Below are 17,868 nucleotides of genomic sequence, written 5' to 3'. Positions count from 1 at the left end.
GAAAATACCTTTTAAGCATTTTTTTTAGGCGCGGAAACCACTTCAAATTACAAAAACATACGGAACTATATTCCCAAAACGCGGAGCACATTTCTTGCCGAGGAAAAATAGCGGAGTGATATGGACCGCGGGTACTACTTTCTCTAGGGCACCATTTGTGTTGCCAGCTGAACCTAAAAACGTGTTGCATAGTGTTTGAAAGACTAATTTTTATATGCTTTATAGTGACTGTAGGAAAAATATAATGTGTAACACGAGTGAAAAAGGCCTTTGCTGCACTCGAGATCATTCCACACTCGCCTGCGGCTCGTGCGTAAACATTGCTCTCGTGTGCAGCAAAGTGCCACTTTCACCACTAGTTACACAAATAACTATTTAATTTATAATCGTTATTATAGACAACCTAATGTGGCTATGAGAGGGAAAAATTTGTAGAAACACTAAAAAACAAGATCAGCTTTTTGAGAAAAGTTAAGATATTTACAAAAGATTTTGATTATATCTAACTGTTGCGTAGACCGTGAGTATTTCCATAATCTTCGTGAGTCGCCTGTAATACTTCGCAATTGCTCGAATTCGAGCAACAGGTACACTAGTTATTATTAATGCAGTAACTTTGTTTTTTTTTATAGATATGTGAGTATAGCAAGATGTCTTAATACAATTGTTTTCTGAATTAACAATTATTTTCTTTAATTTCAACATGGTAGCAGAGCTTTGGTTTCGTTAATATAACAAACTGTTGATATTGAAGTACTTATTTCTTGTTGTAACATATTATTTACTTTGGAAAAGGCTAAATAAAAATATGAAGTTTACAAAAGTGCTAATTGGACTTCTAAATGGAAAAGATAATTGGGCTACCTGGAAGTTCAAGATTAGTATTCTGCTGAGGAGTCTGGAGTAATGGATGTTATAGAGGGAAATCTACAAGCGCCTACACAGAAAGAAGATCCGTCAACAGCAGAGGTAGCTGAGTATGAGGCAGATTTAGTATCTAAGTTCAGGAAGGCTGACACATATTGAGCATATTGACACATATTATAGTGTACCGCAGTACAGCTATAATAATTATTGCCACCAATCTGTCAGATGTAACCCTAGAAAAAGTTATGTGTTTTACAAATGCAAGAGACGTGTGGCTAGAGCTGCATAGGTTGTTTGATTGGGTGTCTGAAGACAAAACCTACGAAATATGTCAAGAATTTTTCAGTTTCAATCGGGATCCTAGCATTTATATTTCTGGTAACCTATCTAAGCTTTTAGAACTTATGGAATAGTTTGAAACTTGAAATATCTATAGGAGGGGACAACAAATTTGTTTTACCAGATTTGTTTTTGATCTGTAAAATCTTGGGAATGCTTCCTGAGGACTATTTTGCGTTCGTCTAGTTGGATGATGATGGCAAAGTCTGAAAGGACTATTGAAAATCTAACCACTCAACTGTGTGCATATGAAAAAGCATTAGGGCGTAACTTTCAGGGTCAAGAAGCGTTATGGGTAAAATCAGAAACTAGAACCAAAAACAAAGCTAGTTTAGAAACTTAGGGAACAAATAAGAAATTCACATGTCATTCTTGTCAAAAGATAGGACACAAAGTTAAGCAGTGTACAAAATGGGAAGCAGATGGGAGGCAATAACAGAGGATAGTAAACCTAGTTCAAATATGACTTTGTCAGTTGATGTAATGATGACTGAAAACAACAGTGACTGTTGGTATGTAGACAACGGTGCCACTAATCATGTCACGTATAGAGAAGACTTGTTTCAGAAGTTTCAGCCGTTCGTCAACCAGGAGTCAGTGATGGCAGCCAATGGAGAGTCCATTAACGCGCTGGGAAAAGGAACCATTGAACTTGATGTGGAGGTAAATGGGAAGCCTAATAGAGTCACACAAGAGAATGTGTGGTATGTACCGGGAATAAAAAGGAATTTATTTTCAGTACTTGCATTTTAGGACTTGCATTTACAAAGTCAGTTCACGTCAACAACGGAAACATGTCAACTTGAGGTGAATGGAGAAGTTGCCTTGGTGGGTTACCAACCAATAATAACCAATAATGACAATCTTCTACATGTGTATCATGAATTAGAGTTTTTTTTTATGTAAGGTTCATTTTGTAATTATCTGTGATACTTTCCAATATTTGAGGTTTAAAGTTCGCCATATGAGGAGCATTGTTGTGGACCAAACAACTGTCAAGGAACAAAATACGAGGCTTGTCCAGAAAGTAACTTAAGTACCGTTTTAGAAAAAAACACAGATTTTTTTATACAAAATTTATTTCTACAAGAAAGAGGATATCATAAACTATTTTTCTACATACATAGTTTCTACCATTGTTTCAAAGACGAGGAACCAACTTTTATATACCCTCTTCATAGAAAGATGACACAATTGAAGAGAGCCATTGCCGAACACTGTCTTGAGCATCCCCATCACTGTCAAAGCGGCGCCCTCCGAAATCTCGCTTCAGGTGCAGAAACAAGTGGAAATCAGATGGTGCCAGATCAGGGCTAAACGGGCGGCGGATGGTAGGTGAAAAGACAGTTCGGCTTTTAATGGATCAAAATATAGTTCAAATATGGACACAATAAGATCTGGTGTACCTCAAGGATCGGTCCTGGGACCTTTGCTCTTCATTTGTTACAACGAATTTTAAAAACTGTCTAAGTTTTGCCCCAACTGGTTTGTATCTTTAGGCAGATGACTCTAATCTTAAAGTATCTGGGAAAACTGGAGAAGATGTTGAGTTGCTATCCACAATATAAATAGCTTGTATTGAGGATTTTTTTAACAATCACAATTTAAAATTAAATTAAAGTAAAACCAAATGTGCCACATTCAAATCAAAACAAAACAAAAACAATTCCAATCCTAATCTATTACTTATTTAATACGCAAGCAGGTTTTTTTGTGACAATTACTCCTCCGAAACTACTGAACCGATTTACATGTTCTTGGTGTCATTGGAAAGAGCGTAACGTGAAGTTGTGCAGGAAACTTTCTTTTTAGGGAAATAATTAGAGGGTGAGGCCCTGGGGCCCTTTAAAGTTTCGTATTTCTCCATAAGATTAACATGGGAAACAAATATTGTTATGAAACTCCAGCTGTTGTCAGAAATTAAAAGTGAGAAGAAGAACATATGTTAATTGTAAACAGTCAATAAGTTTGCTAATTTAACAGTTAGTTTGCCACAAACATTTACTTACTCGGTTGAAATGAAATAGTTACTATTTGAATTTGGGTTGGCGTAATTATTACAATGGGAAAAAACGAGAGAGCCTGGATAAATTGATATACTAAAAAGAAAACTGAATTAACACTGTGCTGCATTTCTTAGTAATCATTGAAAGAGACGATTTGCAAACTATGGAAACATAGGAAAGTCATAGAACACCACCAAGGGGAAGAAATAGAAATAATGTGTGTTATAAACACTAAAAAACAAAATCAGCTTTTGAAAAATGATAAGATATTTACAAGAAATGTTGATTATATCGATCTGTTATGTACATCTTGAGTATTCCATAATCTTTGAGTCGAATCTTTTATAGTCATAAAAAATATGACTGTTATTCGTTTTAAAATAACGCCTGTAATAGCAATTGCTCGATTTCGAGCAACAGGGACACTAGTCTATATATTAATACGCAAGCAGTTTTCTTTTCACAGTCATAGCTCGATAACCACTTGATGGATTTTAACGTTTGAGGTGTCAAATTAAAGGTATTTTCATTTAATGTGCAAATACGTCTCAGAATATTATGAAAGGGCATCACTTAAGTACAGTTAAGGGCTAAAGTTTGGAAGGCGGCGCAATCTGTTGACATTTGATTAAACTCATTTCCCTTTGTTTACAAATAACATATGGACGTAGTTTGAAATAGTTTTTAAGGTTAACCACAGACTGCAGGACTTAAAACTTCCAGAGCAAAGCTGGAATTTATATTTTATTTCAATCTGTTAACTAAGTCTGGTTCATAATGAAGAGCATCCTATCCATACTAGACAACAAAGTGTTTAGAATAAATATTTAATTATTTTTAGTTTTTAAGTTTGACCATTGACTGCAGAACTTATTTATTCCAGAGCAAAGCCGGAATTCTATATTTTTATCTTAACATCTGTTAACTACAGTATATCTATTTCTTAAATAAAGAGTTTCCTATCAAGACTTGACAACAAATTGTTTGTAAATAGTTGAATGTGTTTACCTTACATCATATTTTACTGAATTATCGTGTTGTTTTGGTTACAGTTTGGTGTGATGAAATGTTTGAAAGTGATTATTTCCAGTGCAGTTACATCACAATATCATGTAATTTACAATATGTACAACAATTCCGTTGTAGTGTTTTCTGTTGTTTTGTTAACTTTTGTAATTCATATAAATTTAAAATAATATGCTACCAGTAAGACGAAGACTGTGAGTGGCTGGAGGAAACGCGAACGTGGCCGCTTGCATCAATCTCCCAATGTATCATTTGAAGATTACAGAGTGGCAACCATCGTATGGGATACATCTAACCTTGTCAAATGAACGTTAAATGTTTACATTGTGGTGGCTTACATTTTAAGCAAAAAAAAAAATAAAGTCTGGCCGATACAGTTCAATTGTTACTCTTTTTTGCTATAAATGAGAGAACCATTTACCTCATCTGCGGAATTCACCATACTTTAAGGAACTTATTGGAAACTCCCAATCTGAAATCAGGGCTGTGAGGCTTGGATCTAGAAATTATTAGAACAAAATTCGTCAATTCAATTCCGCCTTTGCCATGGTCAGCTCTGAAGCTCATTTAGATGAGAGGATCATACTGGGGATCTACAATTTCAAGATCCATGACACTTGAACTTGAAAGGAAAGATTCAATGATAAAATATGTGGGAAATAGGGTCACATTGCCAACCCATTTGCCCAATCTTTTAAAACTGTGGCCGAAATTTGTAGGGACGAGAGCTCCGAGGAGTTAAGGCAGATTCTTATGTACATAATAAGAGACAAAATAATTGGCTTTCCTCGCTACAATGATGCGACCTGTATAAATGTCGCCACTATTTTTAAAGCTGAAAACAGAGGACCACCAGACCAAATATATCTTAGTTTCTTTTTTTTTAAAAACTAATAATGTTAAACGCGAATCTAGATCCGTCGTTAGATCCACTTGTTTGCCCTCCAATGTTCCCAACTGGAGACTTTGGTTGGGGCCCCTAATTTAAACACGCCTAAAACAGAACCTATCGTAGAAATAATTTAACAGTGCTATATTACGGGTCGTACTGGTTTGCGTCAAGAGAGGGATTTGGCTTGCAACATAAGGTCGGAAAAGCTCACTTTACAGTGTGTGGTTGACATCTACGTTCTCATAGTGGGGACCCACCTACAATACATAAGAGATGACCAAAGCAGTATGAGAGCGGATCTATATTAAATATTGTGGGTTAGTTTTATAATTTGTTACAACATAATATTTTTTGTATTTCTATAATCAGTCATAGACTTTAGAATTACTCTTTGATTGAGGTCATGCTATTTATGTTTTTGTTGTTTATTTTAGCGAATTTCCCATATAGGGAATAAGCTATTATCGTAGTACTCATGGTAAGACCTGGACCCGGGACCGATTTTTTTTTTCGTTCTGAGGTCCCTAGAGGCCAAAAACACCATCCGTTCAAATTCATATATATATATATATATTTATATATATATTTATATATATAAATAAAGATTAAACATTAATAAACTTAGTACCCAAGTAAAATTATTTATTACTAAATCAATTTCCTAGATCTAACAATTTCCATCCAAAACAACAAACATTCTTTTAACATATTCAGAAAACCCACAACTACAGACATAATAATTCCAAAAAATTCGAATCATCCATGGACACACAAAATTGCAACTTTTCATTCATTAATACACAGATTAGTCAACGTTCCTTTAAATAAAGAAAATTACAAGAAAGAAGTCGACACTATAAAATATCTAGCTGAAAAAAATGGATATAGAAGCAAAATGATTGATAATATGATCAAGAAGAAAATTAAGAAAAGAAATGATTTAAAATCAAACTTAGAAAACAATTCGAAACACAAAGAAGAAAAGAAATTCATGTGCGTCCCATACAACAACAATTTTAACAAAGCAATCAGGAAAACATTCAAACATACCCCAGTAAAATTAAGCTACAGAACAAAAAATAACATTTTTAAAATCATACAAAATAAAACCAACAATCCTATAACAAACAATACAGCAAATATATACAATGCATCTGGTATCTACAAAATTAAATGTTCTGACTGTGACAACTACTACATTGGACAAACCTATCGAAATTTTAAAGTTAGATTCAACGAACATATACAGGCATATAAATCGAAAAACAAAACATCAATGAAATCAAATTTTGCAGATCATTTACTAAAATCCAAACATAAGTTTACTAAGATCGAAGAAAACTTAACAATATTAGAAATTGAAAAAGACAGAGAAAAATTGAATGTAAAAGAAGAAATTAATATTTATATGAACTACAAAAATAACAAATCAAACATTTTAAATACAATGATTCCAAAATTGAATAATCCAATATATGAAAAAATAGCAAAATTGAGAAAATATTAATGAAAATAAGTACAACACATCATATAGTATATAAATTAATCAATGAAGACAAAATTATGTTACAAGTTAGAAAAGTTTTATAATATCATATGTTATTTATTTATTTACATATCTTATTTTGATTTTTGTTTACTTTGAAAATGGCCTTAGAGCCGAAACTATATTCAGTAAATATTTTAATAAATAATTTTACTTGGGTACTAAGTTTATTAATGTTTAATCTTTATTTATATATAGTAGCCCTATTTTTCTATTTTTCATATTTATATATATATATATATATATGTGTCCGTTAGCGCGATAACTTGAGCAAAAATGATCCGATTTTGATGACATTTGGTACAAACGTGTAAGCCTACGTTTATTCGAACGAGTTCGCGAACCAGCATGATCGGACCACGGGAACGGGAGTTTATGGGGGCTTTTATGGGGTAAAAATGGGTTTTTCCCATTTTTGACCCAAAAAACATAAAATTTTGCAATTTCTTTCTAAACTATTTTGTAGAGCTTAAAAAAACAAATAATTTAGTATATTGAAGCGTTATAATGCGCCTAATGGTTACAGAGAAAATTCCAAAAAATTGTAAATTTAAAATTCCCATGTTATTTTTATGGAGAATAAGTAAACTGTTGTAGTTTGCTTGTTTATTAACATATTTTGCCCAAATTTGGAAAATGTTTTTATGTCAACGATACTAACTATTAACTACTAACTATTAAGATTTTACATAAAAAACCCTTTTACCCTCCCTGTTGCAGCAAACCAATGTTTTAAACTGATTCTATTTAAATAGGGAATAAATGTGATATTTTTAAGGAGACATTTTAGTGTAAATCCATTCAGGGAAATGGAAATTCGCTTAGTCTGCAGGTTTGCTGCGGCGGGGGTATTTTTTATTTCAATTTGCAGTTTTGCTCGATTTCGATCAACAGGTTATCTAGTATTGAAGTAAATAACCAACCAATTGAAATAACAGAAGCCGTAAGGTTCCTTGGCCTGACATTGGACAGTAACTTGTATTGGTACCAACATTGTCAACTTGTTTTAAATCAAATAAATTCCGGCCTTTGTGCGATTAGAAAAATGCCAAAACTATGCAGTATTTAAGTGTTTAAAATGATTTATTTTTCCCATATTCAATCCCATCTACATAATTAATACGCTACATGCAACTTTTTCGGTTGAACTCCTCCGCCATTTCTTAACCGATTTTATCCATTGATGTCTCATTGGAAAGAGCGTGTCGCGTAGATTTGCAAACTGGCCTTACATTTTTGAAACAGTCCCTTGGGCTCTGCCCCAGTGGCTTTGAAAGTTCCCATGTTATCCTTATGAAGAACATAATTGTTTACATTTTGATCAGCTGTATAATTTAATTGCTGTTATTTATTTATTTACTATTTGAGTTTGTGTAAACATAACCCCCAAGATGGATCGTGTTAGTATGGTTGTATCTTAAATTTGTGTATTTATCGTTATTTTGTGTCGCCATGACGGATTGTGTTAGCACGATTGTAACTTAAATTTGTGCATTTATCGTTGTTTTGTGTAGCTATAATTTGTTTATTTGTTGTTTTTACTTTTAAATGCCTTCGACGCGACGACAACGAAAAATAGACAGGAGGCGTAATCGTGATAACGACCGCAGCTACAGAACAGTGGTGCGTAATAGGCTTAAATCATCACAGTCAGCACCTGACCCTGGACAATCTCAACTATTAGGTTACATATGCGCCCTAACACTATCCCAAAACAAATTTTTGTTCTCCGATTGGCCCTCTATCAATGACCTGTGTTGCCTGTACAGCGAGGCATTTTGAGAAGGAGAAAACCGGCCGGAATGCTTTAGGTTTATCAATAACGAAGATAAACATGGTCTGAGTTACACAACGGTAATCTTTGAGTTGACTCTTTTAAACTCATTGTAAATATGACGTTTTGAAATAACTCCTGTAATACATTGCAATTGCTCGAATTCGAGCACCATGTACACTAGTATATCTTACGGCATATGTTGTGAAGGGTAATTTGGTAATTTGATAATATTTAATATAAAAATAAATCGATTAATTTACTTGGCCTACGTGACAAAATGCAATTAAGAGTACATAAAATTTTCCTGTTGGGACTTGCTTGTGGAGATGGCGCCAATGCGATGACGCAAACATGTCTCGTATATCTTCGAGGTTCGGGAGCCGAGGGTGAGTTCGGCAGCCAATGGGAGAGCTCGAACCATACGGGTTAGGTGTAGGAGGTGAGCGGTGAGCAGGGACTAGGCAAGTCAGTCAAAGTATACCACCCTAGATGAATGGATGTATTTGTTTTGGCTGCGATGTAGGGGTGATTAGTACAGTCGTGCTGCAGTGGACGAAGTGAATGTGTTTCCAATTCGTGACGCCTACACATTATATATTATTCTTCTGTGTTGTGAAACCGATATGTGTGATGTTCTTGTTGTTAGCGACAATATAGGTTAGTTCTGTTGTGTCTGTGTGCATACATCGACATTTCCCGTCTGTTTTGAGGGTGGATCTGATGACTTAGCAGCCTATTTCTATCTTCAGACCGACGTTGTGTATTTTCAACCTCTACTGTTTACGCAAAGGCCGAGTGGGCATCAAAGAAACATCTTGCTGAAATCAAACTATTCTTTCTGATATCACCGTACCGTCTACAGTGGGAGACTGTTGTCTGGTTACAGCCCAACTGCGGAACCGTAGTCAACGATGAAACTTCAGATCACCACACAAACAGGCCAGATTTAATTTAATTTATTTAAGCCATAAATCACATATCAATAATTTAAAATCATATAGGCCTAGGTAGGATAGTCTAATTATTTAAAATTCGTAAACAATCTCTAAATTTATCAATATCTTAACTTATGTTTGATTTTGAATTCTGTAAGTAGTTTATAAGTCATTACGTTTAAATAAAGGTCCATTTTTGTTCTCAATTTCATGTTTTTTTATTTTTCCTGGTTACCGTACAGCAATAACTTAGACCCTGAGTATAAAATCAAAAATGAGGTAGCTTAACTTAACTTGTTGGAACCCAAGTAATTATATCCAAATTTTAATTACATATAAATACAATAAAACACCGTTGTAATGTGTATATAGAGCCACCTCAAATTTGAATCTAGACCAAATTTTGACAATACTGAAGCAATCAATCAGAGCTATGTTAAAAATGAACAAAGATGATTCTGGAAAAGAACACTTTAAACATTTAAGGATCTTCACTGTTTATGGTTTCTATGTTCTTAAATGTATTATGTTTGTCAAAAACAAAAATTTCAATCCACCAATTAAAGAAACAATTATAACTACAATACAAGTAACAAAAATAACTTTGTAATTGGAAAACATAAATTAGAGCTCTTCAAAAAAAGACTATCAATGCAGGACATGTATTTTTTAAATTTATTCCTTTGAAAATTAAAACAGAACAAAAACCCAAAATTTAAAAAAGAAGTCTCAAGGCATATTTAATGGATCTGTCTTTATACTCTTTAGATGAATTGAAAATGACTTTATCATAGTTTTAAGCATTAGTTTTAATTTATTTGACACTATTCATGTACAACCATGTATACTATGAATAAAGATTCTTGACCATGAATATGACTATAAATTCACTTCCATCCCTTAGAGTTATAGAGAGTTTTGCTGGCAAAACTTCTGCTGAGGGTTAGGTAACAGCTAGTAAGTAGTTAATATGGAGTATAATGTTTTTAAACAATGATGCCCTCACTGTTTCTATACTATTCTACTATCAATTACCGGTATCAATTACAGTTGAACCTCTATAAGACGAATTTCAAGGGGTACGGGAAAAATTCGTACTATAGAGGTATTCTTAATAAAGAGGGTCGTTTTATCGAGGTTTAATGCTGCTGTTATTCTTCTTATAGAGGTTTCTCCTCGCTCCAAGGTTTTTCCAAACAATCACTGAGGAAGGAGGAGGGATGGGTGGGGATTTCATGTTGAGACAAGCTTCTGTTTGTTTTGAAAACTACGTACTATGGAGGTTAAGATTATGATAAATTCGTCTTATAGAGGTCACGTTCGTCTTGTAGAGGTTTTGAGCTAAGAATATTCGTTGTATAGAGGTTATTTAGTCCTAGCCCATGTCACAAACAAATTCGTCTTATGGAGGTTTTTAACTTAATTACTACGTTGTATAGAGGTGTTTTTAGCATTGAACTATATGAAAGTGTCAAGGGGATTAAAAAAAATTCGTCTTATCGAGGAATTCGTTTTATCGAGGTTCGTACAAACGAGGTTCAACTGTAGTTGAGATGGGGACACCACCTAGGTGTGTATTTTAACCCAAATATGAGTGAAACTTTACCCACAATTGTTTTATAATTACATTTTTAAAACTTCATAACCTATAGGCCTAGGCCTACTTTTTCCTTTTCTTTTTTCAGAGAACAGTTACTGCTAGCAACATTCTTACCTTAAGAAGCCTACCGTTTCAGGTACAAGTACCCCCCAAAAAAATAGGTCTAGGACCACCCTTGCCTGGATCTACATCTATTGACGCCTTATTGTATTTTGTAAAAAATTAATAAAGATATTTGAATCTTGATAAATCACAATGATTGCTACTAGATGTTGCTGTCGCCAACTTCCCAATATTGTGGTTTGAGTTCAGCTTAGACATATTTCTAGTAGGCCCTATAAATAAAAAACAATAGTCACCCTAGTCCATGGTGGTTATATAACATAACAGGATGAATAACTGGGTTGCCACACGACAACTGTTGTCAGGCTAGCCTGTTGTGGCGAACCTCCTTGTTATTAAAAAACCCTTTTCGGTTGCGCTGCGGCAATGCCTCAGCAGATCCGCCAAATGGTGTTTTTGTAAAACCAATAGTTCTGAAAAAATCTTTTCGATGATCGGTTTGCATGACAGTAAATTTAATTTTTAGTAATGTCCAACACATTTAAAAACAATCGCTGGGATACAACGCCCGTTGATAACGGACTCTCGACAATGGACATTCTGCAACATTGCTGAAACAACAGGATGCGGCAGCCTGTTATTGGCAGGCGAAAAACTTTGTCGTTGTGTCACAAGAACACGCTTTGGAAGTCACAAGACCGTTCCTGTCTCTTGTCAAACTAGGATGCGAGAAGTTGACATCTTTGATGCTGATGGACAGTGAAGAGTGAAAGGGGTTAAGTATAATTTAACACATAAAATGTCTCAGCACATACCTGAGGGAGGAGGATCAGTATTCTTGTGTGTCGGGGTCGACATGGCAGATGAAGTTTGGGTGTCACATTGCAAGTCTGAAACAGAATATATTTTGTGGTATTTAAAGATTGAAAGGTCTTTTTAGCTGTTATCTTATGAAACCTACTTTAAAAGGTTTAAATATTGCTTGATCATGTAAAAATAAAGAATTTTAAAAGGAAATAGCCAAATTCTAATATACGGTACCTAGGTAGCCTACCTGAAGAAAACAACAACAATTTTTTTGTTGGAGCACTTGGGCCAAGACGCCAGCCTTAATTTATGAGTAAACAATTTAAGTCCGTCAAAAACATTGCAGACAAAATTTAAATAACTTTTCTACGTGTCTAAGTAATAGTGGAGAAAATGTATTCATCCCTGAACTAGCACAATCTATATTTTTTGTCATTACTATACAGTTAATTATTACAAATTACAATACCGGTACTTTAAAACAATATAATTTTCTGTACAAATATTGTCTAACTGCTTTCACAGATGTGCCCGTAGTAAATTGATAAAAATAGACGAATCTTTGTATCTATGTAGGCAAGACAACAATGAATGTTTTTATGTTTTCAGGTATTTTTTTACTAGTTTGATTGCCTCCTGCAATTGTAGCAACATCCGTGACCATATGCGGTCTCGGCGTCACCACTAGTTGTCTCACGCTATCGCGTCAACGCTGGTAATCGGCTTTTTCGGCCACGTTCCGGATGATCCGGGCTTCAGATAATCAGCGCTTGAATGTAGGTAGTGAGGTTATTGATAATGAGATATGATTTTGATAAGGATCAGTTTCTGACAATGACCTTAAAAATGTGATGGCCAACGCTTAATGTTAATTAGTTATTGACTTTATACTACATTTAAATACTTGAAAAGCCTAAAATGTAAACCTTCAATCAATATTAAATGGAACTGAATTATGAGTGGTGGTAGACAGTGTTGGATTTACGACCATGCCGTGGTTTAGGACTGCATGTACAACAAAACGCCGCGATCGCTCATAGCGATGATGATGTTCCTTTGATCGCAGGAGATGTTTAGGATTTGTCTTCAATCGCTGGGGAGGATAATGTCTCCTCGACTGCTGAAGATGTTCATGGTTTATTGTTTCAGTGGGTTTCAACCCCCCCCCCTGACATTAAAACTTGGTTTCTTTACAATTAGGCCTAAACATTTTTTTCTACGATTAAAAATCTTTATATCTCTACCCCCCAAACCCCCAGTGTTTAGGAGGTGGTAAACAGCCTATAACCCAAGATTCCAAGCAAGAGCCCCCTTCAAGAATCCGTGATGGAACCGCCCCTGTCAGAAGGGAGGTAGTTTGGGGGTTAATGTCGATGTAGAAAGTGAACTTTGTGGGTAAAGAGCTATGAAGTTCATTATAAATAATATAATAACCAAATCTAGCCTTAGGTCTCCTGCAAGCAGCGCGAATGGCAGCTTCTGTTTATATGTGTTTCAAACTACTCGTCACCATAGACTACTGGTCTGTGTTGTGATACGGACAGTGAAGTACCTACCGTTTTGGTATTTTAGTCACATAGGCAAACCAGAGGTGACCAGAGCAGAATAGGTAGGTAGTGCAGGGTGGTCAGTCTTTAGCTTATCAACCCAATAGGCCTATGTTATCCTGAATGTGCTCGGTAAACACAAAAAGGCCAAAAAGGTAACAGAAAAGTTGCGCATTTGTGTTCTTGCATTTTATTGAAACCTAAGCATCAATGGTGTCAATTGATGATGATTGTATTGATTTTAAAACACTTTTTTGTTTACTAACTTTTGCATCACTGGGCATTGTACAGAAAAAATCTCGGTAGGCCTACTTCGTATTATTTGGAGGCCACCCTTACACAGCACGCTACAGCGGTTAGGTTGGTTTGGGTTAACATAAATTTTTTATGACTCATCTGGTATCATTTGATTCATGGCCGATTTACGAGGAAAGTTCTTCAAACATATTTATAATACAGTAACCAAACATAACCTAACTGCTGCAGCGTGCTGTAAAATAAGTGGCCTCCATATAGGCCTAATACAAAAGTACCAAAATCTCTTACAAAATCTCAAACTACTGTAAATCAGCTGTCTTAAGTTAGTAGGTAGGCCTACTCCAAAAAGCTAATAAGTTTAAGTTTAGTCTAAATCATTCATATTTGTCTTCAACTACTGTACAGCAATCATGCTGTGTTGGTGTTTTAGAAAGTTCGACGCTAGTCCTATTTAGCCTAATAACAAAGTGACAATAGTGCCTCATAAGTGAATGGAGATGGTGCCCTGGAGTTAGGCCTATTCTTGAATTTTGAGGTCTACCTTAAAACTTAACTGTCCTCTCTGAGAGGTATCATGGCCTCTGAAAATATACATGGCTTGGTTGTATTCTTAACTTAGTTTACTCGAATTAACTCAGTGGATTTATCAAACTGGTCCACTTACACTTGGGCATATCACCAGGAAGAAGATTTAACAGCTGGTAAGGTTTAGGTTGAAAAATTTTTTAAGAGTGTGGTAGACTGTACGATCCTAGCTTTACCATCCATAAGAATCCCCTCTTTTTGTTGTCTAAATTAATAATTTCTGTAGGCCTACAAAAGAAGCAGACCCGGTACCCAGCTTGCTTTGCTGGTGTCACTTTAACTTAGTCCCATCTGACATTAGGCTACACAATCTATGACGTTACAGTACATTAGGCCTAATCATGATTTTAATTAATACCTTAAGTCAATGGTAGCTGAGTTTGAAGTTACAGTTGCTAAAATTGAACGCATAGGATACGCGTACGGTAACCGAACGTGGATTAGGCGTCCGGCAGTGACGTCACCGGGTTGTCGGGGCCCGGAACTTCATTAACATACAATGATACGGTTTACTACCATCGGTATTCATGGTGTAGTGGATAGAGTACTCGGCTGATGTACAAGAGGTAGGCCTACTTAGATCCAATCACAAAGGTGTCACTAACTTTTTTTTAAAGATTTTGCTTGGAATGCCATTTCTTCTTAACTATAAGTTAAATCTTTTGTTACAATTTTAAGCATTTATAATTTTATTTTATGAACAGAATTTAACCTTCATTTGATTTTTTCATTAGCCTATCAGCAAGTTTGGTTAGTTAGGTTAGGTTATGACAGTAACTGACGGACGCCTAATCCACATCCGGTTACCGGACTTGTATCCTCTACCAAAATTGAAAAACCTGTCATTTTGTTAACAGGATGGTTAATGTGTTTAAAACATTACAAAGAATTGCCCTGATTAATCTTAGACTGATAGGCCTAGTCTACATTTATCTTGGATAGGCTTTCATAGTTGTATCAACCATGCGTTGAGATTTTGTTTAACAATTTTCCTTTTGATATAGGTAAATAAAGATAGACTACTTAGCCTAGCCTATCAAAGGCTGGTGATAATAACTTTATCATAGTTTAATTTAATTCCAATGCAGTGTCAGTAAATAGTCTAAGCTATGGCTATAATAACATGAAGTTAAGAGTGGTACAGCAGTTTATCCTAGCCTATATTTAAAAACATTCAAGTTAAGTTTTCTTTAATTGCTTAGCCTAGCCTAACTTATAGCTTTCAAGTAGGATAATGTACATAACAATAAAAAGCCAAATTTGAAGTAATATGTGAATATTTTAAGATTAGGTTTTTTTAGGAAACTAAGAGATTAGTTCAATACCTTAGGGAAGTTGAAAATCAATCCCTGGTGGGTTGTTTATCACAACAATCTCTGATCAAAGGTTAAATAAGGTGTTGTTCATATTGAAATTAACAATGTCAAGATTAGATGGAAAAAGTACTGGTAAATCTAAATGATACTTACAACAATTACACTAGAAAAAGTCACTCAATATCACTACAAAACAAGTTTTTATCAATTAAAAAGAAAATCTTGTTCACAAATTACACCATCACAACACACCTTGATTCACTCAAAATTAGAAATAATAACAACTTTACTTGCTAAAAAAAGTCAAGGTGAAGATCGCCACCTATGGTTACTTGTTGCACTAATACCAGTACCTTTGGTTATTTCAAAGCCAATTTACAGCTGTGCTAATTTTGTACGCCGTTGATCAGGCTTATTCAATAAATATGTACAAAAATGTCATAATAAACAGAGCCTTTGAAGTCAGGGTATTTTGTGATCTATAAAATAAAAAAAAAGATACAAATAAAAAAAAAACCCGATTCATAGTTTAGTTTAAAAGACTATAAGGTAGTAAGGTAGTTGGCCTATAAGATCAATCAATTAATTGCGATATCAAAACAAGGATTTAGTGGAAAAGTTCCACCAGGGTTAGGGTGGAAAGATTCTACGTCTCTTTAATTGCCTATTTGAGTAATATTCAATCAATTAATTCGGATTCTATGCGTTTTGCCACGGCCACCTTTAGGGGTTGTTTGGTGTCAGACGTCCTATAAGATAAAATGGCAGAAAGGTTACACCTGCTCATTAATTCGCACTTTATTGATTTAAATTTAAATTTAGGAACATTAACTTATTTAAATATTGAAATAAAACATACATAATTTAAAACCATAACATTATGAATTCGAATTGAAAATATGTATCTGTACATTTAAATGGAGTCGATATTTTTATAGTCCAGTGACCAAGCTTTCGTAAATACACAAATCATATTAGCTACTTCCAAACAAAACAGCTGTTACACACAACCCTACTTGTGGCGTTGCCACTTCGAAGGCCGCGGCCTGGAGTTAAAGGCGGCCGTGGTTTTGCACGTTTATGTATTGGTATCTACTACCGGTTTTATGTACCTTGCCTTTTTACAAACCTCCTGTATGTCCTGTTCTCCACAAAGTGAGTTAACTTAATTCCTTGGTTGGGGGGGGGAGTGCAACAAAAATACCCCCATTGAGAGGAGTGCTTCAATGAGGGGTCGGTTAAAGGGCCACCTTTGCTCCTACTCTTTATTAAAATTAACACCATGCACATCAACCGCCAAACCATATGCAAACCATGTTTAAGCCCGGTTTTCCTAGGCGCGGAAGAGGAGCGCGGAGAGCGGAAAAGAGATTAACATGGTGTTCCGCTCTCCTTCTATTAAAACAGTAACATTAAATTGCCTACGGCAAGTGGATTCCGCTCTCCAATTAACAAGTTCCGCGCTCCACTTCCGCACCTAGGAAAACCCGTTTTTTTACTGATGATGTGATGATGACGCGTCTCTACCTATTCGTTATCAGGAATCGAAATTCAGCTGCGACATACAGTAGCTTAGAACTCAAAAACTCACAATCTTTCCCAGATAGCAACAGTCCTTGATTCAAGGGCAACTTCGTTCTTGAATTTTGCTTAAAAATTTAAGTTGATATTTTTGGGTTGATTCAGGACTGTTCCAAGGACAGCGAATCGTGTTTGGTACTCCAGCTCCTGTTTATTGCCTGATTGTTCCTTGTAGCTTCAACGGTTGTTTACCGACGCCACCGCAACGCAGCGCTAGCGGTAGCGCTCCCCCTAAACTACCCTCGCCTCAAGCTCAACTGCAACTCCGCCATTTGCAATATAGCAGTCTAAACCTAAACTTTAAGGGGAGTCGGATGGCCAAAAATTTTTTTTTATCGAAATTTGGTTTTTTATGTTGTATTATTCCTCATTTAATGCTCTTTCAAATGATACCTTACTTTTAGAAATCCGATTGCTAGAAAAAAAATTATGAAAGTTTTACTAACGCATTGCAACTGAGTTTTGACGTTTCCATAGTGACAAAAACCACAAATTGTTTTTCTTATAGTATGTACTTCAGTTATTATCTATACGATCTTCTATATTAGTTAGCTGTATTGATAGCAATCTTCACTCAACTGTTTGGATACTGTCTGCAGTTCTCAGCTGATCTATTTGTTATTGTTTAGGTTATAAACAAAAGTGATGTTATTGTTTTGTTTTGTTTGCCAAGTGAGTGTTTGGTGTTTAGAAGTTTGACTAAGAAGTATTTTGTGATAAAAC

General features: G+C 35.1%; 1 protein-coding gene across 4 annotated transcripts in view; it reads right to left on the bottom strand.

Moving 5' to 3' along the window:
* LOC129002483 (histone deacetylase 4-like) overlaps positions 1–15,833 on the bottom strand; it is a 129,291-nt gene extending 113,458 nt beyond the window's left edge. For all 4 annotated transcript variants that reach the window (XM_054430321.1, XM_054430322.1, XM_054430323.1 and 1 more), the window contains exons 1-2: positions 15,718–15,833; positions 11,867–11,941 (exon numbers count right to left, since the gene is read on the bottom strand). In XM_054430321.1, the coding sequence (XP_054286296.1) occupies positions 11,867–11,909 (43 nt within the window). In that variant the 5' untranslated portion in view covers positions 11,910–11,941; positions 15,718–15,833. The remainder of the gene's footprint in view (positions 1–11,866; positions 11,942–15,717) is intronic.
* Positions 15,834–17,868: the final 2,035 nt, after the last annotated feature.

This window comes from Macrosteles quadrilineatus, unplaced genomic scaffold, assembly GCF_028750875.1.
Source record: "Macrosteles quadrilineatus isolate MER2022 unplaced genomic scaffold, UCM_ALF_1.0 Scaffold_9__3_contigs__length_116548681, whole genome shotgun sequence".
NCBI lineage: Eukaryota > Metazoa > Arthropoda > Insecta > Hemiptera > Cicadellidae > Macrosteles > Macrosteles quadrilineatus.
Note: the sequence above shows the minus strand (reverse complement) of the source record. Positions and strands in the feature narration are given on the sequence as shown.